Raw genomic sequence first — 23,848 nt, forward strand, 5'->3', positions numbered from 1 at the left:
GTCAAGTTTAATTATCGTCTTGTTAAATAAGAACAAAACAAAGCGAGATTTGTACCGAACTCAAAGAGACCATCTCTTTGAGTTCGGTACAAATCTCGCTCCAGTCTTTTCCCAATTATTTTCCGGGTCGTCGAGCAGGCAAGCGACACAGATTTGGCGATTTAATGATGACAACTAGAACTCGCTTATCGCCGCCGAGGATCCTGTGCTCAGTGAACCAACCTCCTCCCAACTCTCCCAAGTCCCAACAGGTGGCACTCAACTTTTAATTTGGTTAAGTGCTTGAGATTTCTTCTCGTGTCGATAGTGGGTACAGTCGCCCGCATAATAAATGTACACACGACAGCACGTCAGGTTACCCGTTTTTGTTGCAAACTTGCCTATAATACAACTGCACAAGAACCCACAGTGGTTACGTTGACGTGCCGTCGTCTGTACACAAATCCACTGTAGATATTCCTACTACCCCGACGAGATTAACAGGTTCAATCATATAATCCTTAAACTTCTTGTAATGCAGGCGCTGGGCCTCAAAGGGCAAGAGGTTAAGCTTCTCGTATTGATTATGTCTGGTATGTCTGGCGGTTTCTGTACCCGCTAAATATTACCCATTCACACAATTCATACTTTCGCTTTGCGTGTATGTATGCTGGTTACATACGCGTTACATACGTTTTAATAAGCTTTCAGAATTCATTGGTGAAAATCCATGTTTTTGCGTTTTATATTGATGTTTGAGTAAATAAGTCGCTATTTCAACATGGTGAACAGAAAATAATACAGACAATTTCATAGACCAGCATTTTTGAAGAATTTGAATTGAATCATGAATGCGCGCATGAAAACTGATCATGCGTGAATTTGCTTCCGATTTCACATTTTAAAACCATTCGAGAGAACCGTTTTTGCTTCAGGCAATTTTTTAAACTATTTTTTTGTCCTAATGTGAATTTCGATGTGTCGTTTATCTCATTTGCTGTTTTATCTTTTCTGTTGTGTATTAATCATTGATTTTCTCTTAGAGAATGTCAAATAGTACTGCTTTGTACATATTTTGGGATCCAATGCTTCAAAAATTATCTTCTTATAATGGATTCGTTTAGTATCGTGTGTAGTATTAAAATTGTTGCACACACTGGTTGATAATTCACTCCATCATACGCAGGTATCATTTATCTTCATAGACAGCAGTATCTCTCTATGAAATTTTGAAGTCTTTTTTCTGAAATCTTACAATTTTATCCTGAAAAATTAATGTTAGTGTGAAAAAGAGCAATACAAAACAAAGAAAAGCAAAAGCAATCACCTACAATAAAAAGGGGAACGACGGCTTCGTCATTTTGATTGAGTAATTATAGGGCAATTGTCTAGACGGTTTAGGGAAGGCGCTGCGCGACTAACTCCTATCAAAAAGTGGAATAACAATGTTTAAAGTTTGTAGCCCGACAGGAGGACAAGGCGCTCCTTTGCGTAACACAATATTCGCAACACGCCGCGTAACCTGAAGCAGCCTGAAGCACACAACTGGGGCATCGCTCGCGCCGCAATCACACGCGTGCCACGCAATACTCGCTGCATTTAATTGCATCCACTCCGCTCCATTACACCATTTAATGACTCCAGGTGCTGTACGTTTCTTTGCCACGATGTAATCGCACCCAATTACGCATCAATACGCTATCATTTCTCATGCTGATGGTTGTAATTGCTGATAATGACTGACCATTACCGGGCTGTCTTCGCGTTTCATGGACGATTTCATTTCCTATCATTCCAACCCTAACATTTTTGTACTGATAAAACTTGTGTCGGCAGATGGTGTTTAGGAATACCTTGAAGTCACTGCGATACAGGGCCGCGTGTCGCCCGTAGCCAATCAATCAATTGAGTCGCCCGGCGGGGACTATTTCATTTTCTTGCAGCCGTTCATTATCTATTTACGCCAGTTACTTAGTTCCATCCCATGTCTGTAAGTCCTACATTTTTGATAGTCGCAACGGCTTTTAATACGTTTCAACTGTTGGTTCCCAGTTCGGTTACCTTAGTAACTGGGCCATTGCACGCCTGAATATACACTGAGAAATATGATACATAATTATTATGTTTCAGGCGGCTTGTAAAGTCTTACTTTAAGTGGGTACCGGCCAAGGGTGAAGGGAGTGAAGGTCTTTGAGAAATGGGCAAAGAGGGTCTATGATAATGGAATTAAACCCATCGTTGACTGATCTTCCAGCAAGGAGATAACAGCGTCGCAATGACAATGAATGCAATTAAACAGAAGAACTGACGGCCGATGGAGCAGCAAGGTTCTGGAGTAGAGGCCTCGTACCGGAAAAGATAGCGAAGGGCGTCCACCTACAAGAACTATAGTGTACTACTAATTCCAGAGCAGTAATGGTTCCGTCACAGGTGATCGGAGCGGCCACGTTACAGCGCGCACGCAACGCCGCGCACTGATTGGCAGCAGCTTTGCGACATGTCCTGCGCACTCGCGTACGAACATTGTTGCATATCGATTAATTTGTACATTACAATTAATTTGGTCGCATACTAATAAAATTTAACGTCGAATCGAAGGTAAAGTAATGAAGTATAATTATTTTCTGCTTATCCCGCAGGTAAACTGGCAGAGAATGTATTTATGGCATTAAGTTCAGTTAAAGTTACTACTTTAACGTAGCAAGCTAGATTTAGGGGTGTGAGTCAATGATGCAGTACTTTGCAAACTGGCGCTTTCTTGATAAAAATAAGGGTGAAACCACCAAAATCATCTCGATATAAAACAAATGCACGCCACCAGCCCCATTAGAATGCAATCATCAATACACCTAAGCCTTATGAGCAGTAACCGTGGGTTACTCTTATTAGGTGCTTGCGAAATAAGTTACGAAAGAGACCTTGTGGAAACGCAAAAACCACAAGACCCGACATCAATTTGGCCTTCTCGAAAATTGCAGACATCAACGTAGGTACAAGCACGTGGATAACACAGACTTCGCATCAGCGTGCGATCTTCCATTGTGCGGAGGTTATCGGCCTCGATTGAATCTCCCGAATTAACAAATCCAATCGCCAGGCATTCGATGACATACGAAACCTACGTGCGAGTACATTAACGTCACCAGATTCCAGCCCACACCTACACAAACACTATCAGGCGATCCACGAACACACATCAATTGCCTTAATTACCTATAATATCGCGAATTCGCGATATCGCGTCTCCGCCACACCCAGAAAACTATCGTTTTTATTTTAGCAATGCTAACGACACAACGAACCGTACATCATTTCTGAATATTTTAAATTGCGCCCCATATACCAGACTTGTGGTGTTCTAAAAATAGACTTAGTATTCGATGAACTACTTCTAAATAGGTCTTCAACATAAAAATTAAAAATGTAGCGGCTGTAAAAATGCCCAGGATCTCGGCAACATCACGACTGAATACGTGTGCATGAACAATTCCTCAAGAACACATCTTGAGGATTGAAAGTAACTAGTAACTAGACTAATGATAAAATTAATCATTGCCTTGGCGTGTACTAACCTTTTTAATTTTGGCAAGTTGAAAGGACAGCGATTTTGTTGAATAAAAAATTGCAAAGAAGCTAATATTTGAAACTGCGTTTGTTGAGGACAGGGGTCACAAAATGAAAGGAGGACAATATCAGAGGCATCCAATAAGGCATGAGGCGAGAGACACTTCAGCGTCGTTATGTAAGTGGTTCAAGGCAGTTCATTGGCAGCAGACGGAATATCGTAAGCGTAACAGACGCGAGCCAGACGCGCAAAAAAGTGAAACCTGCGTTTTTTCGTAACCGACCACGGCTGGAATACTTATTGGTCGGTTGACAGTGAACCACGCTGCGACTCGCCAGACAGGGGTTCCCCACGAGATATAAGGGTTTTAAGGATGACATGCTTTGTAGTTGTGTGATCAATAAAATTACTTATGGAAAGATTGTATGACATATAAGATGCACTCGATTAAAAGGTAGAGCTTATTTTTTAAGATGACGTGTATGTACTCATTAAATTTTTATATGTAGGCATTTTATTACTAGAAACTTGGATGTTTCCGTGACAAAAATACCTCTTAAGTTTCTCGTAACGCGAGTTTCTATGGTAATTAATATGTTTAAGGCAAGAGACCCAAACAAAGACATGTATATGTGATGTGAAGCCGCGAGCGACCCCGGCCTCCGCCCCGCGCCCCTCAAGCTCGCGAATGTTTCCGAATACGTTATGGGTCCTGATTAGCAGAATAAATTGGCATGAACAATGACCATTGCCAAACCAAGCGTTAAAGCAAAAGGCGGAGAAGGGGAACGTGTTACAATTATGCAATAATGTTTCGGTTGATAGCAATCGTGTAGGAAAGCCGCCTTCTTTACATCGTAGGAATTTGAAAGAAACTCAATTGAAAACCAGCTTCAGTGCTTCCTGATAGCGAAATTAAGGACTGCCTTCAATACAAACATGCATAATATAAGATTCGTATTTCGTATGTTAATCCTGTAATTGTTTAAGACATTAAATGCGATGTTTGTACCTGAACTGCAATTTTGCGCAGTTAGTAAAGGGTCATTCCATCGTTTCGGGTGTTACGTTCGTACACACATATTCAACAATTTCATGTATTTTGAAATAGTATTTTAATAATGTTAGTGCCTTAATCTGTCCGTTTTTAGTTGTTTTATTTAAATAATAAAGTTTGTACAGCTTAGAATGTAGGATAACGAAAATATGAGTCGAAAAGTGTGCGTTTCGGGCGTTACGAGATTTTGCCTCTATGTTCTGACTGTTGCTGCATTTACTCGAAATTTAGCGAATTTTCTTAAGGAATCATACCTAAAACTTACAGGACTTCTAAAGTATGAAATTTACAAACCATGTAACATACAATCACTGTTAAATAAAACGTTTTACTATTTTTTTATAAATTTTTTCTTTGTTTCGGGTGTTACAATGGTTCTGTTTCGGGTGTTACGAGTACGAAAATTCAACGCGTTTTATCGATAAAATCGGTGTTTTATTAGTCTCTAGGTACTACAAAATAAGGAGTACAACAAATAAACACAAATAGAGCGAATTCTGGTTTAAAATTACGAAGCAGCTTTTTTTTAAAAATATACAAAGTTCAAGTTTAATTTTTCCTCAGAATATAGCTTTTTCTATTGTTTTTGGCTTGAAATAGCATTACTTTAATTTCTAATTACGATATTTATTGGAAATGTCAAACATCGACACTTTTTAGCAATACCTTAATTTTAGTGTTAAGTCGACATTTCAAAAAAGTCTTAAATTGAGAAATATGACTCCTTTTCCGATGCCAGCGCTAGTGGGAGGTCAAAGGACCCTCACAGTAATACTTTTTCACTTCTCCAAGCAATATACACACATTATCGACATATAAATAAAAATGTAATACCCGAAACGTTTCGGGTGTTACAGTTTTTAATCAAGAAAGAAACATACTAAATTAGTATCATGCTCAGATATTAGTTAGTATTTGAAATCATTACTACCATGACCTTACTTTTACCAAATATTGTTACCCTAATCCATGTGTAAGGTACAATAATAAAACAAATACCTGTTTTTCTGTTTCGGGTGTTACATCGCCGAAGTAACAAGAAAACACACTTAATACTTGATGATTATCAATTTTTTTGGGACTATGACGCTATCTACCAATACTATGATAAATACCCTCGAATCATATAGTGGCAAAACGTTTCACAGATTGATAGTTTTCTTTAAATCATATTACCAATAATTAGAGAGAAAATGATCATTCAGACAGTTGACTTAAGTATACACTTTGAAGACTAATAACTTAAAAATTACTTGTTTCTTTCAGATTTTTTTTGTTGCACATTATAATTTGGAATGTTTACTTTCAAAATTCATCAGATTTAATGCGAAAAGAACATATTTCGTTTTTCATCCTCGGTAACATTTGTCATGGAATGACCCTAAAATAAATAATAATATTCAAAAGAAGAACGGTCATCTGTGACCCAGGCCCGACAGAAACGAGACATACCACAGTTTTTTTGTCTTGTCTTAATTAGTTAAATTATATATTTTTTATATTCGAAATCCATGTATAACACCAAAATATTACCCTTTGTTTTTGTTCAGGCGTTATACAAAAACTAATACAAAATGCCTATTTATCACCAAAATTGGTAAATGTATGTTCCTAAATGTCTATTACAGCTGCTATGGAATGTATCTAGGTGACCTAGAGATACAGGGCCGGATTATACAGGGTGGAAACGAGAAATTACAAAATCCAAAAAATCAATGTTACCAGCTTCCATAATCTGTAACCTATTTATTGGTACCATTTGAAAGAGCTCGTGAAGCACTTTCAGAATCAGAAACTAGTTTTTCGATATCTTGTATAGTTTAGAAATAATCGAGTGAGATCACTTTTCGTTCCATATGTATAACCACCCTGTATAATCCAGTTGTATCTCCAGGTCACTTAGATACATTCCATAGCAGCTGTAATAGACATTTAGGTACATACTTTTACCAATTTTGGTGATAAATAGGCATTTTGTATTAGTTTTTGTATAACGCCTGAACAAAAACAAAGGGTAATATTTTGGTGTTATACATAGATTTCGAATATAAAAAATATATAATTTAACTAACTAAGACATGACAAAAAAACTGAGGTATGTCCCGTTTCTGTCGGGTCTGGGTTTTTTTTGTATGGGGCGTGACCGTTCTTCTTTTAGACGGTTCTAGCATATTGAGCGCAGCGTAGTAATTATTTTTGACGGCAGATTAGTCAACGTCTGGACTTATTTTTTCAAAAAACAGATTAATACTACCTTTCTTTTTAGAGTTCTGAATACGTCGGGTATACTTGAATCTTGTACAAATACCTATTGGTTTCCCAAAGGATGCACGCGTTTTCAATTTTGGGGAATGAATTTGCAACTTTTTGCGGTCGCGGGTTCGGAATTCGCCGGGGGAAAATTAGTGCGATTGAAGACGAGTACCGGAATACACGGAGTAGCACGACTCATAAACAGGTACATCACATTAGATGTAAATCCATGGTCTAGTCGCCATAATACAAGCTCTGCTTAGACATAACTTTATGTCAAAGGAACCTTTATTATGTCAAGTAATTAGTAAATGTTGATGAAATAATTTATGTTTTCTTGTGCATATGTATTTTGAAAATACTACATTAATACACCCACATAAAAATACATACAGTTGAACATAGAAAGAACCCTTCCTTTTTTTGAAGATAGTTAAAATCAGGGTTCGAAAGGATAATTATCAATGATAATTATCACGATAATTATCATGATAATCATCTTGATAATAACAGATGGATAATTATCGGTTGATAATGACAAAAAAATGCGCTCGTAAACGCGAACTGTATTCGAAGTTTTCTAAGACAACAATCAGTAACCAAAAACAAAGCAACATTCTCATTCATCATGAATAAAATAACTTGACTTGAAACAATGTAACATCAAAATTTCTTATGAATCAATATGACAAATGTATCTTATACTCAGGGTTCGAAATTATCAGATAATTATCGGATAATTATCAACAGTATAAAATACATTTGTCATATTGTTTCATAAGAAATTCTGATTGCAAATGTTGCTTTATGTTTTTGGTTGCTGATTGTTGTCAAGTTATCCATCGCTAGTCGCATAAAACTTGGAGTATAGATCAATATTTTGATGCTCCATCCATATCTAGTGAACATTGTGGAGCAAAAAGATAGGTTTTATAACTAGGTATCTATGTTGTTTAACGCCCACCACTAGACGCAAGTGCGGAAATACACGTTCGAAAACTTCGAATACAGTACATTTTCACGAGCGCATTTTTTGTTATTATCAACCGATAATTATCTATCTGTTATTATCACGATAATTATCCTTTGGAACCCTGTATGTATACTGTTGATAATTATCACGAAGCGTAATTATCTTGATAATTTCGAACCCTGGTTAAAAATAGGAAGTATTTTTTATGTGAGTACAACTATTTTCCAAAAAACATAACCCTCCTTCTGGCGCAGTCGGGTAAAAAGTCAGCATGGACTATGGTAGGATAGAATAATCAAGTTGGTTTTCATATAAAGTACAAATAAGTACTTGACACATTGAAATATGTGACACATTGAAAAGCTATAGAGCCCTCTGCATACAAGCATGATTCGCCCTTGGCCAGTTTTTATGTTCAACATAGCAGACACTCTGACCTTGAGTGAGCAATTCAAGGCAATCATCACAATAAACAACACAATCTAAAAACTGATAAAAATAACAAAAAAGGTAACAAATCCAGTTACTCCAACACTGACCAGACAAACCATTTAGAACTAAAACCACAGGATAACTGTCCTGTAGCTCTTCGTCTAAAACTTGTAATGATTTGTTTTGTTTACATTACAGTCAAAACTATTGAACAATGTTATTGATAAGGCAAAAGATTTTTTGACTTATTATTATAAAATAAGACAAAAGCATTTCATTTTATCTAGCATACATTTTCATTCCAAATATTTCAGGCATACATCTCATTGATAATGGATATATTCAAGCCTGTTTTATTGTAGTGGGATAAACCCACAGTTCTATGAAGTATTTTTATTCCAGCCATTACGCAATCAATCCATCATCATGCCTCCTACCTCGTTTCACGAGGATTTGGCTACTTTGAGACCGGCAATTGGTGTGATGTCTGGTACATTATTTGTACTAGCTAGTGCCTGCAAGTTCTTCTTATCGTGAATAATTATCGTGAAGGAGCAGCCTAGCTAGCTATCTTTTAGCTGCAAGTGTCATAAGGGAATGTAATTAAACATGCAACTTGTAAATATGAATCATTTAAAATCATCCCCAATCCATGATTTGAAAAAACTCAAACACATTCATGCAAAAGGCAAACCCAATTCATAAATAATATGATATTTCATATCCCTGATTTAGAGATGATGGGTTCTATAAACAGATTTTCATCTCCAACTTCACCACCTTTGGGTTTTTATGAGACAAAAGCTAGTGTTAATTCTTCATTCAGATCCAATCAGTCTCTTTCACAAACAAAATCACAATTGGATCAGTACACCAGTCACCAGCACAGCATTGCTGCACATTCATTCATGTAATAGACAAAGGGTCTTGTATTGTTTGAAAACCAGATTAATTTTGTAGGTCATATCCAAAGTAAATATACATATAGTCTCTAAGTTCAAATTGTTACTAACCAAACTATGGACTGCTTTTGTCTGAAAATAAATGATTTTTATTTTTATTTATTTATTTTTATTTTATAGGCAATACCAGAAGAAAAATACTCAATGTAAAATGCTCATTTGAGGGCAACACACAGCTCAACCTTCCAGCAGCTTGTCTTCAACACATTACAATTAGGCACACCTTGGCTACCCAAGTAGGGTTGCCAACTCTTGAAAGGACCAACCCGGGAGAATTGTGGGGGGGGGGGGGCTTGCTCCATAGTTGCTCCATCACGCTGAATACGCGCTCGAATGAAGCATTAATAGAGACAGGAATGGAAAGAACAAACGTGACCATTTTTTTTAAATTCAGGACAGGGATTTCTGTCTTTCGATTTCGTAAAGAAGTCAACCCAGCGTAAATCCACTCGATTTTATTCAATAAGATGTGCTTGCACCTCACGCAAAAGTCCAAGCTCATCGTACAATTTGTCACTATCTATGTCAATATTTAATAATTCCTGGAGTTTAGTAATGCTGGTCCATGTGATTGGTTCTTTTAAAGATAAAATTTATAAACAAGTACAAGCAGCAATGGATGCATTTAATTTTATTTTATTTAGAAATACCGGAGAAAATATTGCTCTCCGGGAGGTCGGGAGGTTAACCATTATTTCCGGAGTCTCCCGGGCAATCCGGGAGGGTTGGGAACCCTATACCCAAGGCTTATGAGCCTAGTCAAACCAAAATCTAATAAATGTGCATCAATATTTAGTACTAGAAACTGACAAAAACCTCCCTACAAAGTCACACTATACAAGTCTAATAAGAATCTTAAGAATTCAATATTGTGTCCGATGTTAACTATAGTCCGATTTTTAATTCGACGGAATTCTGACAGCTGTCATTTTTTGACAATTCAGATGTAATAAGCCTTTTTTGCTTTGAATTATTAATAAATAATATGAAATGAAATTTCATCAACTACAACTTACAAGAATGAACTATTGTTTGTTTCGTGAATACAATGTACACTGATTATTATGTACATTTTAGAGATTAAATAGAAAAAAACGTGTTTTTAACACAGTAAAACAACATATTAACATAAACGAAAATATGTATTGATTATCAATCATCATTATCGTCATCATAATCAACTTGGATTATAAAATTGGCATCTTGTTAAATTGATTATTTTATGAAGCTAAGATTTTATTAACAAAAGGATTTTCATAAAAAAGGTTTGTAACCCATGGATTATTGGCCAGGGAGTCCAGTAATAGAAAAATAATTTCCCAATTTTTTTTGTAACTTCTAAAATATGATAATAAAAATTCAAATAATCATTTTGAAATGATCAGTACATTTTTAAGCCTTAGTTTTTTAAGTGAAACCTTAAATTCAAGAAAGGATTATTTTTTAATTTGTGAAAATGCTCTCCATCCTCAGTGGGAATGTTTCAATGTTGGTAACACTTCTGAAATGTCAAAATTCCGTCGAATTAAAAATCAGAGTGTAGTGGTAGTTTTTTCAGAAAATTAATGCACATGTAACACATTAAATATTGGCCTTGCTGTGTAGACAATCATCTCACCATAAACAAGTCAACATCGACACACATACTTCCAATTTGATTGCTTTAGTTAGTCAATCTAGCTAGGCCACTGATCTTAAAGTAAAACAATATCTAAGCAACTAAGTTATTGCCCATTCCCATTGTCATCACAAATCAATAATAATTCCACTGTAGAACCTTAATTGAACTGCAAGCAAATTCCAGCTAATGCAGAAACAAAAGCTAAACTTACTTTCCTTTGACTAGTCAATACTCACTGAACACTGGATAGCCTATTGTTTCTCTTACAATGGCGTCAAATTTTAACACAAGTGTGCCAAAAGTCATCTGTATCTGGCAGGTATATCTTGAAAGCACCCCAAATCTTCCAAAACAAAGCTATCCCAGTTAGAAACTCATCTCATCTTGACACTGAATGCTGTTTCTTTGTGTTGAACACTGTCTTGAATCAGCTGATCCTTTGTTACAATTGTGAATTCTTCAGTCTTCCAGCACTTATACACTACACAAGGCACTGAACTGACGGTAACACTGCCGCAAACACTTCCAGCACTTCAGAAAACACTTGCAGATGGAACAAAGAAACACAACACATTGACAGGTTATCTGGCTTGCACAGGGATTTGGAGCGTCAGGGAAGGCTAGACGTGGCACAATCGGGATGTAATGAGATCAGGGAGGCCAGTGGGCGAGGCCAGAGCAGCACAGGCCGGGAGCGGGAGCAGCGGCCACTGACCTGCCATCGCGAGCGCTCAGCTGACGCGCGCGGCGCCGCGGCTGACGACTGTCCGCGCTGGCGCCGGCTCACCTCCGCAGCAGGCCAGCAGCGCTCCCGCTGCCCCGGCCGCCGACAACGGCCCGCCCGCCGACGAGAGGTCGCAGACAAAAAAATCGATAGGTCGTCAACCTCCGCCGGCGGTCGGTCGCAGCCGGTCCCGGGCGGGCTGTCGCGCCGCCGCCCGCTCTCCGGAGGCTCGGCCCGTGAGAGGTCCCCTCGGAGGCCTCACTGTCTGAGATATAGCGGAGTCCGCTTCGCCATTTTGAAACGGGAACAATGAAATATTTACTTTTGAACGTTAGGACTGCACGGGACGACTTTCGAGTTGTCGCACGGCCACGGGGCAAAACGAAGCGCGTTCCAGACACTCTCAAGGCGTTAATAAATACGTACTCTGACTAGTAATCGCCTCGTCTCCGCTGCCGATATCCGACATCTCAATCCACACCGAATTCTACAGGCTATCCGCCGATCTTTTTGGAGACTCTCGTCAACTCAAATTGTCTCTGGTACTCAAAGCCATCAAACTTAGGTCTTTTGTAATGCACACAATACTTGAATTTTATGTCTCGATTATTTTGACAAATTGATAAGGTAAATTCAAATTTTAATCAACACCGATTGATAAATGTTAAGTTCTTAAATGTTTTAGATCTTTGGTTTTACTAAATTCTTTAAATTTGTAGCTAAAATAATATTTCAATCGTCTAAGCAATTTTGTGCAAACTAAATGACTCTTTTTACTTTTTTACTAACTCTATTTTGCTTTTGACATCCTTTGTCAGATGCGGTACCATAAATTCTCACAGTCATGTCGCATAAAAATATCACGTCACTGACTAAATTTTAAGGAATAAAAGAATTTAATATGTACCCATGTAAATAATCCAATAATTTTATGATTAAATTCTTAGTTTTCTTTATTCTCATTTCAACAAAATCAAAGTTATTTAAAATAACAATAACGATAAAATTACCGGTAATCGTTATTTCGTGTCTATGGGCAGGGAGAAGGGCACAGAGAAGGGTATTGAAATGAAGTGTGTATGGCTGGTATGGCTAAGCCCCAAGATTGCTTACCAAACTATGTAATTAAAAAAGAGGCAGACAAAACTAAAAGTTTCTTTCGCCACTTCCCACACCACCAGCCCATGTTGTTTCGAAGTGATGGTCGCGAGCGCCTATATTATTTACCCGACTGCGCCAGAAGGGTGGGGCCTACCCTTTACTTACTAAATATTTTGAATTATAGTTTATTTTTAAGAAAATATTATACACAGAACGCGAATGTAGAACCTCCAAAAAATGTTTGGCTACTTTTACTAAATTGTCTATGGTATTTGAGATTTCCCGCGGAAAATCTGGAAGTAACGCAGTATTTCTTTTACTTTAGTTCGTTCGTTTCAACTAATTGAGGTCCACTGATGGACAAAGGCCGCTCCCAAGACACGATTTCCTTCACTTTATTATATTTCATTTTATCCAAAATCTGTGTCATTTTATTTTAGGGTATAATAATTGAATAAAATAATACAGTGATTTTCGTTTCCCCTTTCCTCCTAAACTCAGGCAAATTATGTAGGTGGGTAGGTACTTTAATTTTACGAAGATTGTGCACGCGACCAAGTAACTCTTACAAAGTAGCCAGCCAATGTGTTATTTCTTTCACTTTCGTATTCTTAATATTATTAAGTAAATAAAAATTGGAATGAATAAAACAACACTTAATATTACAAATGACTATAATTTTGTCACAATTTTTCCATACAATGTTAATAACTTTTTACCTTACCACTATTTATAATACATACTTAACCGTTATTATGTTGTATTTCATTATTTAAAATTCTTCCTGTTTAAGTTCTAATTACATTCCATGGAGTCAGTTTCAGATGAGACATTAATTATTATTATTTTTAAATTAAAACTCACGAAAGTTCTCATACAAAGTTAAAAGAAATTTTGAAAAACGACCTCGAGTACTTTATGATACACTATGATGTAATTCGATTAGATCTTATTATACTAAAAATATTTTTTTTTGCTTAGTCCACTACGAGAAGTATCAATAAAAACTGTACAAACATATCAACTTTAGTGTTATAGCTAGCGTAAATATAGAAAACGGACACGAACCGGTCTCGGCCGAGTGAGAACATGCGGCATCGCTCAACAGTGACAATAGTGTATAATCATTAATTAATAATAGAGATTAAGGTATTCAATAAATTGTACTTTAAACGCTGCGGGGGACACGGCGGGCGCGGGCCGGCACCTCTCGCTGGGACTATGTACAGGGAAGCGGCTACGTCGGGTCGGGATATGAGGCCGCGCCGCGCCCCCTACAAACAAGCACCGTAGTCCAAATGCGAGATGTCGAGTACTGCAGGTGGGGAATGGGCCCCGGGCTCGCCGGGGTCGAACAACTACAGTTCAACGGCGAATAACAAGCAAGTACAAATATATAATAATCATTAATAATAAAGTATCAATAAAATTGAGCTAGGACCGAACTCCGTCGCCTTAAGTCGATTTAAGTATCTCCATGATCACTCGTATATCGCAGATGTTTCAGACACGTTCGTGTTCACATTAATAAATAGTTTATCACTAGACGTCTACATTACAATGAAGTGAGTCGCAAAGGTTTCTACGATTCGAATCGTGAGTAAGTTTAGGCAACGCGTTCAATCGTAGTTTATTGCTTTCATTAGACTACAATATGTAACTTTATTGCTCGTAGTACCTGTATCGGTGTGTTTTGGCACGAAAATACTGCGATATCGAACACTCAACGTGTGCTAGGCTGCGGTGACGGAGTGAAGGGAGGGGAGGGGAGGGAGGGGCACAAGCGACACTAATTCACAACCAAGCGACGCGCGCGGCGCCAGAACTACTGCTCGACTCCAGTGCGAGCTCGTGAGTCGTGCAACTATACTCTCGACCCGCAAACCGAACCTTGACTCGGTTATCTATGCTGTCGTTATGAACCGGAACTGCCTCCTGACGGTCGACCGCACCGAGAGCCGTTAAGTCATCCCCGCAGCGGAGCGCCCGAGGAACTCTACGGCGCCGCCGGTACATCGGATTCAGCGAGCGATAACAGAATCAAAGTTGCACTTTTATCGAGCCTTCAGTGTCGACTCATACTCTTAGTTCGGGACGACGATCGAGTGAAAACTCAGAAACGGAATTGATGATCAAATTATTAAATAACAATAATTGTACTAAGTTTTAATATTAGAGATAAATTTTTAAATTTCATAATATTGCCACCGGTTAGAATGAATTTTACAAAAATATACATACTGTACAAATAGTTGAGCGACTCAATGCATACACTGGTCAACCCTAACGGGGCGCGAGCCGGCGCGGCCGCAGCGGGCGCCTGCGGGCCCACGCTCGCGAGGAGGTGCAGGGAACGAAACAACAATATCCGTAAAAAAGTAAATGACACCATTGTGTTTCGTCCCCAACGCTCCCGGCACAGCCCCGGCCCCGGCCGCGCGGGCCCGCGTGAGGGGCGGAGCGCCCCGGCGCCCGGCGCGCCCCGCCCCCGCTAACACTAACTCGTTGATAGAGACTTACGCTACACTACGGGTAAGTCCAGCGCGACCTGACTCCACGCCTACCTCGAGTGCGCCCGGCACCGCCGAGCGGTCGGCGTCGTCCGCACGACCGCCGTGTTGCGACACGCCGATATCCGTTGCACTCCGTTGCAGAAGGAATATTGTTAAAGAAACTACGACGTAAAGACTAAATTAAACGCTCCGCCCGCCGACGCCGCCGCGTTCTCAATTCCATTATTCGCATTGTGCGTCCGTTACAAATTGTACTTCGCACGTTCCGACTAGACTGACGACTCGCGGCGCGGCGGCGTCGGCGTCGCAGCGACGTTTACGACTACATCACATGACACTAGTGAATTAGTCGATTGTAGCAACTAACGTGTCTCTTCTGTAGACAATATTCTGGCACGTTACTCCCGCTTTTTAGAAGCTTATCTCACCCGAGACCAGGAAATGTGCTGTCAAATGTGATCAATTCACTACCCACCCGCCGTTACCAATTTGACAGTAAATTTGCTAATCCAAGACTTTAAAACGAACCTTCTAAAGATCAGGGTAGATCAACTAACTCAATAGATAGCGTGAAATAGAAACAATCACAAGTATTCGAGACGGGCGGCGCGGGTGGCGCCGCCGGCAGCGCGCGTAGGCCTTGTTTACAACTGAGATTACTGGCGAAACGTACCAATGGCTTAACATGTTGCCCGTGACCATAAACTCCCCGTTCAAGTTCTAGTAAACTAAACACACAAATCAAAATTTGTCAACTAATCAATCTGACATTCAATTAAGCTTAAATCGTCTAATTAGTTTGAGATCATTCCGGCAAGCGTGCTGGCGAGCCGCGTTGATAGTGCTCCCTACGGCGGAGCGATTCGGTCACGGGCAACACAAACAATAATAAAACACCATTTCCAAATTCAAATAACTAGCAACATACATCAAGACGGTCGCGGGGCGGTCGTTCCTCACTTTAAAAATTCATTACTTAAATTCACTGGCCTTTTCATCTAAAAATAACAAATGATGAAAACTGATGAAAACCTCTTCATAGAAATAAATTCACGAATTACTGTAAAAATAACTCCACAAGATTAAATATCACAGACTACAATTATTGTAAGTACATAAAGATTGATTTAAGTTCGAAACAGAGAGAACGACGGCCACGCGATCGCCAAGTGAAAAACCAAACGCAAAACTCGATCACACGTATTCGTTATTGTACAAAAGCAAAAATATAGAAATATAAATGTAGATTTAAATAAAAATATAATATCAAAAGCGTAATAAAGCACTCATTATGTACAAACGCAAGTGACGCGGCGGTGACGCGGCCCTCACAGGCGGCGCGGGTAAACATTTACTGGTGCGTAGTTGTAGGTATATCTTTGACTTCCAAATTGATATCCCGTTACTTTAAAAGTAAAGTAATTTGACTATTTGAGCCAATAAACTTGTGGTAAGAATCATCGACAACATTAAAAATTATTGAAAGTGTCAGTTCTTTAATTTTTACTGATTGGAAACACTGAAGATTTTTCTTTAATTCAGGAATGTACGTAAAACTGTCACAACCGCATTGTTTGTGTGGTTTTATACTGTTACATATTTTTATAGAAAAATTATATAGCTTTTGCAATAAAATTAGTGGTAGATTATTTATATTTTGTTTAATAATGAATGAAAAAACATGAGTTCATTGCAGCCTGTGGGGGGCGGGTCGGCGCCGGCGCGCGGTCGCGGACGGCAGCGGCGCGCGCACGCTACACGCTTCACACAAAGCCCAACTTATATTTGGGATATCCGCTTCGATTACCTCAACAACTTTTAAACTATTAATAAAAACTAAACATCCAGCGTTTATTTTTCCCTATGTGGGTTGTATTTTATTAAGTACATAGTGATTAAGTTCGATTCGTGCGGATTCGTAAGCTGCCGTCCGCGATCATTCGTCGCTTATCCTCAAAAAATATCAGTAACACTAAACACAACTGCGCGAGGCACACAAAAATCATATAATAAATATAAAATAATAAATCTTAAGCAATCTTAAATACCCTGTTGATTTCATTTTCATTTTAACTTATAATTTTCCCTTCTGAAAGACGAAGAAACAAGACGTGTCGAAGCGGCGCGGCTCGAAGCCCGCCTGGTGTGCGAGCCCCATACAAAAGTAGTTTTTTAGTAAAATTTATACATCTCATCTGTACGTTACCCAACGCAACATACAATAAATAAACATATAATTTACTGCCTAAGCAATACATCTCGCACTCAAACAAAGTTAGTGTTTTTACCAATAGTAATTTTAGAACACTTTAAAAACTTGTTTGTTAAATTTGTAAAGTTGGAACGAAACTTGAACCGCAACTACTTGTGTATGGCGCGCGCACAGCATCGGGCGGCCGGCCGGCGACACGGCGCTTGGGCTCCCGGCGCGCGCTCCCGCCGGAACGGAACGGTAACTAAACGCATCACGCAACAGGGTAGTTTCCCACGCTTCACTTCGGACGTTTGTGACGAATTCCTTTGCGAGATAGAGCGAAGAAAAATGAAACGCCTATCTGCCACGTCTGCTGACTAAAAACGGTGACCTACTTTTTTAGCATTCGAAAACTTCGAAGAAGATTTTTGACTCCTAAAATAAAATATATTTTTCTATAACTTTTGAAAAACCCAGTCAACCACCCCATTCAGCGAGAAAATAATCTTGAGGAATATAAATTTTACTAAATTGACGTAATTTCTCACTCAGATCAGTCGAGAGCCGCGGCGGGAGCGCGGGCCGCGGTGTGGTCGGCGACACACCCAACACTACAATATAAATTCTTTCCAGTAAACCTAGCATTAACGTATATGTCTTTATTACGTATGTTATTTCGTTTCTTAGCCTATATTTAAGATTTTTTTATTCACCGTTTGTGCAAAGAAAAGATTCGATTTCACTAATTTAAGAATTTTGTACAAGATTTTTTAAAACCACCCCTCATTGACGCTTAACGTAGAAACACATCTCCGTAAGCGGGTCGCGACGGAACCCCGACCGTGGACCTCACGCCCGGTCACGTGACGGGGAGAGAGACCAACAACACAAGACCTCGAACAAGCGACAGAGCGCCGAATGGCAACTGCGAGGAAACAATCGAACCCATGAGCACCTGAAACGTCATTATGCGTCGTTACACAACTAAACCTAGCGCGTCGGGCGCCGCGGAGCTCGCGCGGGCACGTTCGAAACGTCCACGACATCAAAAGTTTGCCATTTGACCTCAGATTCGTCATAAATATAAAGTTACAACAGCAGTTTTTTACAACACTTGACAGTGTTAATTCATTTTTTATAAAAAGGTAAAATATGTATTTTCCTGCCTCGGGTTAAGTTTGCGTCATTGTAATCGCGGAATCTTGAGAGTTGTCACCGAGCTCCGCGGCGCGACAGACTTACAATAAAATGGCGCGTGTATAATAAAATATAGGTTATAAATCTTATGTAAAATTATGCTATCACTAGCGATCCGAAGCTATGTAACTGATCGGGTAACGTTTAGTCAAATGCAAGGAGTCCATGACAATGCGGCGCGGCCGCTGACTCCGGACAACCTTCCTGGCAGTGATCGCCGTTTTGTTTATACATCAAAATAATAACAGACATAGATTTTTTTGAATAATGAGAATAAATGCCAGTCTGAAATGATAGCAGCAATATAAATAGAGTTTGCTGTACTTTTTTAAACAATTATAATGAACAAAATCATCACATTTCGTATCTTATAACTTCACGTGACATGTGTATTGAGTCTATGCATATTATTAGATCGACGAGTTTCCATCAATTGAGCCAACAGTATCACACGTCGCCTCTCGGCCGGAGTCAACGACCGCGATGACAAAATGGCCGCCTCGTAGCGACAGTAAAAATATAGTTAATATGTATAAAAAATGCTAAAATTGAATTATAAATAGCGTCACACTCGCGACGTACAACTAAACCTAAATAAAAAAGTATACATCATACATCTCATAGGCCGTTCTTGTGACTTAGATAAAACATGATTCACTCGAGCGATCCGTGCGGGAGTGCGGGGACGCGATCGATATTACACTTTTGACTAGCCGACACGAATCAGTAAGTGACTAGAACGCGAAACATTTCATTGGCAAGACTTTTTTAACAAACTCGGGCATCACCTCCGATAATAATGATCAATATTCGAGTCGATCGGCCGCCTCCGCGCGCTCGACGGACCCGGCCTGCGACGCGTCCGGCGATCGGTCAAACGAGGGCGCGATGGATCCGAACAGAACGCGTACAATATTTACAAACAAACCCTACAAATTAAGCTCATCAGTTTGAAAAAGATTAAATTACATCACGACGATCGCCTCACGAGTCGCAGCGGGCGCGTCGACCGCCGGTCGAGCGACATCAGTCCAATTCGCTACTCACGCCGCGAACGTCGCCGAGATTCGGGGCCGGGCGCCGGCGCCTCGCATTCCACTAACTAAAATGTAAAAAAACCCTTATGCTATCCTCGGCTCGCTCAGTCCGGTGCTAACAGAAGCCGCCGAAGCCCACGGACGGCACGGACGGCACGGCGGGCACGGCGGGCACGCCGGCCGCGTGCTCGCCGCCCGCGTGCAGCTCCAGCAGCGGCGGCGCCGGCAGGTAGTGCGGCTGCAACACCAACACCAACGTCACCGACACCGACACCGTCACCAGCGAGCTTACCGAAGTTGCCAGTTCTGCGGTGTCAACAGAAATAGAATAGGCTAAAGCCCGGTCTGTGAGCACGTAGAATCCCGTCCAATGACCCCAAGCCACCCATCCTTATCGCTCGCGCGTAACTATATTGCTGTCGCGACTGTGCGACGGGCGGCAGCAGTGAGTGTGCGAGCGCGACTACGTGCTCACAGACCAGACTATAGATGACAAAATTTCAATTATTTGTCTGTCAGACAGATAATTACAAAATATTAAAGTCATATTTTTTATTTTCGTTCATAATTAACTGATAACAGTGCTACGTCGAGTTGAAATGGCGCGTTACGTCACGCTTGAATAGATTTTTTACTCAAAAGTGACGTCCCGCGACATTTTAACTCGATACGAGTATAATACTGTAATTATTCGATTATGAAAAAAATTAAAACATTTCCAAATTTTTTTTTATCTGTCTGACGGACTAAATAGAATTTCGATTTCATTACCCCTATCAGTCAACATCCCTATTGGGATAGCTTCTTTCGAGAAAGACGGCACAGAGCGACAGAAAAAATGAAAATTAAAATCAATAATAAAAATATATTACCCGCGGGCCGGAGCCGGAGCGGTGGCGCGGAGGTTCATGTATGAAAGGAGACTTGGCTGGGTTCGATTTCTGGTTTTCTAAATTATCTCGCGTCTGGATAACACCCCTGACAAATAATCCTTTCATTGGTACCTCGAAGTACAATAAATATAGTCCCTAATATAAGGGAACCAATAATAAAATTGAAATAAAATTTTATTTTAGGCAAATGTTACTGCGTGTCAGGGCGCGTGTAATACGGCGTGACAGTGTTTGTTACTAGCAACATTCAGAGAACTGTCACGGCGTTAACCGAGTGTATTATTGTGTATCAGAGCAAGTGACTGTATTTCAGGGGGTGTCAGAGTACTTTATGTTAAAGCGTGTTGCGTTTCAAGCCACTATACCACTAGGGATTGTTACAGTGTCAGGACAGGTTACAGTATGTCAGGGCGTGTTACAGCGTGTCAAGATGCGTTACAGCGTGTTAGCGTGTTGTGTCAGGGCGCGTTACAGCGTGTTAGTGTGTTACATGTGTCAGGGTGTCTTACAGCGTGTCATTGTGTGTTACAGCATATCAGGGTGTGTTACAGTTAGTCATTGTGTTACAGCGTACCAGCGTGTGTTACAGCGTATCAGGATGTGTTACAGCATGTCAGAGTGAGCTACAGCGTGTCAGGTGGTGTTACAGTTACACCGTGTATGTTACAGCATTATAGTGTGTGTTACAGCTTATTACGGTGTGTTACAGCGAGTCAGGGCGCGTTACAGCATGTCAGGGTGCGTTACAGCATGTCGGGGTGTGTTACAGTTAGTCATTGTGTTACAGCGTATCAGCGTATGTTACAGCGTATCAGGATGTGTTACAGCATGTCAGAGTGAGCTACAGCGTGTCAGGTTGTGTTTCAGTTACAACGTGTATGTTACAGCATTATAGTGTGTGTTACAGCTTATTACGGTGTGTTACAGCGAGTCAGGGCGCGCTACAGCATGTCGGGGCGCGTTACAGCATGTCGGGGTGTGTTACAGTTAGTCATTGCGTTACAGCGTACCAGCGTGTGTTACAGCGTATCAGGATGTGTTACAGCATGTCAGAGTGTGTTACAGCGTGTCAGGTTGTGTTACAGTTACAACGTGTATGTGTAACATAGCATTATAGTGTGTGTTACAGCTTATTACGGTGTGTTACAGCGTGTCAGCATGTGTTACAGCTAGTCATGGTGTGTTACAGCGTGTCATTGTGTGTTACAGCGTGTCATCGTGTGTTGCAGCATATCAGGATGTGTTACAGCGTGTCAGGGCGCTTTACAGCATGTGTTACAGCATATCAGGATGTGTTACAGCGTGTCAGTGTGTGTTACAGCATATCAGCGTGTGTTACAGCGTGTCGGACATGTGTTGATATGGTACCTGCTGGTGGTGCGCGGGCGGCGGCGGCGTGTAGCCGTTGTAGTAGGGCGCGTTGTAGGGCGCGTAGGGCGCGGGCACGGCGGGCACGGCGGGCACGGCGGACACGGGCGTGTAGCCGTACTGCCACTCGGACAGGTAGCCCGGCGTCGGCCGCATCACCGCCGCCGCGCCCCAGCCGCCGCCGTAGCCCACGAACGGCGCGCCGTAGCTGCACAAAAATAATAATATTTAGGGTGAATTTGACCAAATAAGAGTAATATTAATCTCAGAATTAACACATTTAACAGAAACTATGAATGTGCCAGTTATACCAGGAGTTATTTTCGGATAAAAGTTTAGTCGACTCGGGCCTTAAAGTCTGCATAGGTTTAAATCCCTCATCGCAGAAGACGAACAGGGGCAAAATACTAATACAGCGAGATGTCAGACTGAACTAGCTGAGACGCTTCGTTTCAAGTCGGAAACATAAAACTGATCGCTATTTTTGTGTCCGCTTATATTATTTTATTACAATACACGAATTTCGGTGTATATCTATCAAATAAAGTTGGCAAATTGATAAAAGTACAAGGCGACGAGACATATGAACATGATAATAGTAAAGTGGTTTCAAAATTACTTATTTAAAAAGATTTCACAGTCTTAACTTTGAGATTACAAAATCTACTTGTATCGCATTTCCTTTATTCGCGGTAGTTCTATCATCTTCATGCACAAATGGAACTAGTGCGAAAAAATATTCGCAGTAGTTCCATGATGGAACTAGACAGTGGAACTACTGCGAATAAAACACCGCATTGAGCAATCAATACGTTTTGCATTCACATCTTTCAATCAAACAAGATTTTTAACTCTAGTCTAATAAGTCAGTAAAATGAGTCTTTGCTTGTAAAGCCTGGTCCGTGAGCACGTAGAATCCCGTCCAATGACCTCAAGCTATCCATCCTTATCGCTCGCGCGTAATTATATTGCTGTCGCGACTTAGCGACGCGCGCCCGCAGTGTGTGTGCGAGCGCGACAGCAACATAATTACGTGTGAGCGACAAGGATGGGCAGCTTGGGGTCTTTGGACGGGATTCTACGTGCTCACGGACCAGGCTTTAGTAGTGTCAACACACTCACCCGTTGTTCCCGTAGGGCGGCGTGGAGTAGGCGCCGTAGGGCGGGTAGAGCGCCGGCGCGTACTCGGGCAGCGCGGGCGCCGCCACGGCCGCCGCCGCCTCGCCGCCGCCGCCGCCGCCGGCCGGGCCCTCCGCTATCGACGGGATCTGGTCCACCAGCGACTCCAGCCCCGACAGCGACTTCGACGCCACGTCCTGCGACTTCGGCTTGGGCGTGCCCGGCCCGCCGTACTCGCCCGGCGACTCTGAAAGTCCGACAGTTTCTTGATCATTGTTACTTCGATAGTGAGTGTAGTGGAAATCATTGAATGAAAAGAGTGGACTGTATACAATTAATTGTCTATATATCGAGACCGTTTAGTGCAAAGTCGTTGAAGAGAGTGCGTCAGGATCGTCTTCTTAGATGTTCGCTCGCGAACCGAACATTGCTCGTTCGTTCGCCGAACGCTCGCCGCTCCCTCCGGTCACGCCGCCCGCGGGCAATGTCCGTGAGTAGACAATCATTATTCATTCCAAAACTTTATTGACGATAGAAATACTATGTAAAAATGAAAAATGTTGCGTAGTTACATCTAATGTTGTAGCAGAGAGGGATCGCCAGTCTTTAAACTCAGAAGACCGTTAGAGGTGGGGCGGGGTTTACCTAGATTAAAGTTTCAAATCAGTAGATAGTGGTAACGTCAAAAATCTGCAGATTTAAATATTTTTATAATCTGTGAATGACAAAAAATTACAGTTCGGGAGTATAGTCGAGCAATTTTGAAAGGTCAAGTGGCAAAAATCTAAAACTTACAAACCCAGTATTGATAGTGACGCCCTCCTGCAAATGTCATAGCTGGGACGGTTCAGTGTTGAACT

The 23,848-nt window shown here is 40.7% G+C and overlaps 2 protein-coding genes across 5 annotated transcripts in view; both read right to left on the bottom strand.

Moving 5' to 3' along the window:
• The window catches only part of Pur-alpha (Purine-rich binding protein-alpha), a 41,671-nt gene extending 29,406 nt beyond the window's left edge, over window positions 1-12,265 (bottom strand). The window contains exon 1 of one of the 4 annotated variants that reach the window (XM_028322618.1): window positions 11,993-12,265. In XM_028322618.1, coding sequence (XP_028178419.1) covers window positions 11,993-12,035 — 43 coding nt within the window. In that variant the 5' untranslated portion in view covers window positions 12,036-12,265. Of the gene's footprint in view, window positions 1-11,557; window positions 11,865-11,992 lie in introns of those variants that run through there. The other 3 variants (XM_028322619.1, XM_028322620.1, XM_028322621.1) reach the window with 3 other exon arrangements.
• A 1,102-nt stretch (window positions 12,266-13,367) lies between these two features.
• Window positions 13,368-23,848, bottom strand: part of LOC114365901 (Thymine DNA glycosylase) — a 68,007-nt gene continuing 57,526 nt past the window's right edge. Inside the window, exons 16-18 of the mRNA XM_028322607.1 lie at window positions 22,992-23,235; window positions 21,870-22,077; window positions 13,368-19,846 (exon numbers count right to left, since the gene is read on the bottom strand). Coding sequence (XP_028178408.1) covers window positions 19,724-19,846; window positions 21,870-22,077; window positions 22,992-23,235 — 575 coding nt within the window. The 3' untranslated portion in view covers window positions 13,368-19,723. The remainder of the gene's footprint in view (window positions 19,847-21,869; window positions 22,078-22,991; window positions 23,236-23,848) is intronic.

The sequence above is a fragment of the Ostrinia furnacalis genome, unplaced genomic scaffold, assembly GCF_004193835.3.
Source record: "Ostrinia furnacalis isolate ACB-3 unplaced genomic scaffold, ASM419383v2 OfSCF7680, whole genome shotgun sequence".
In the NCBI taxonomy this organism is placed as follows: Eukaryota; Metazoa; Arthropoda; class Insecta; order Lepidoptera; family Crambidae; genus Ostrinia; species Ostrinia furnacalis.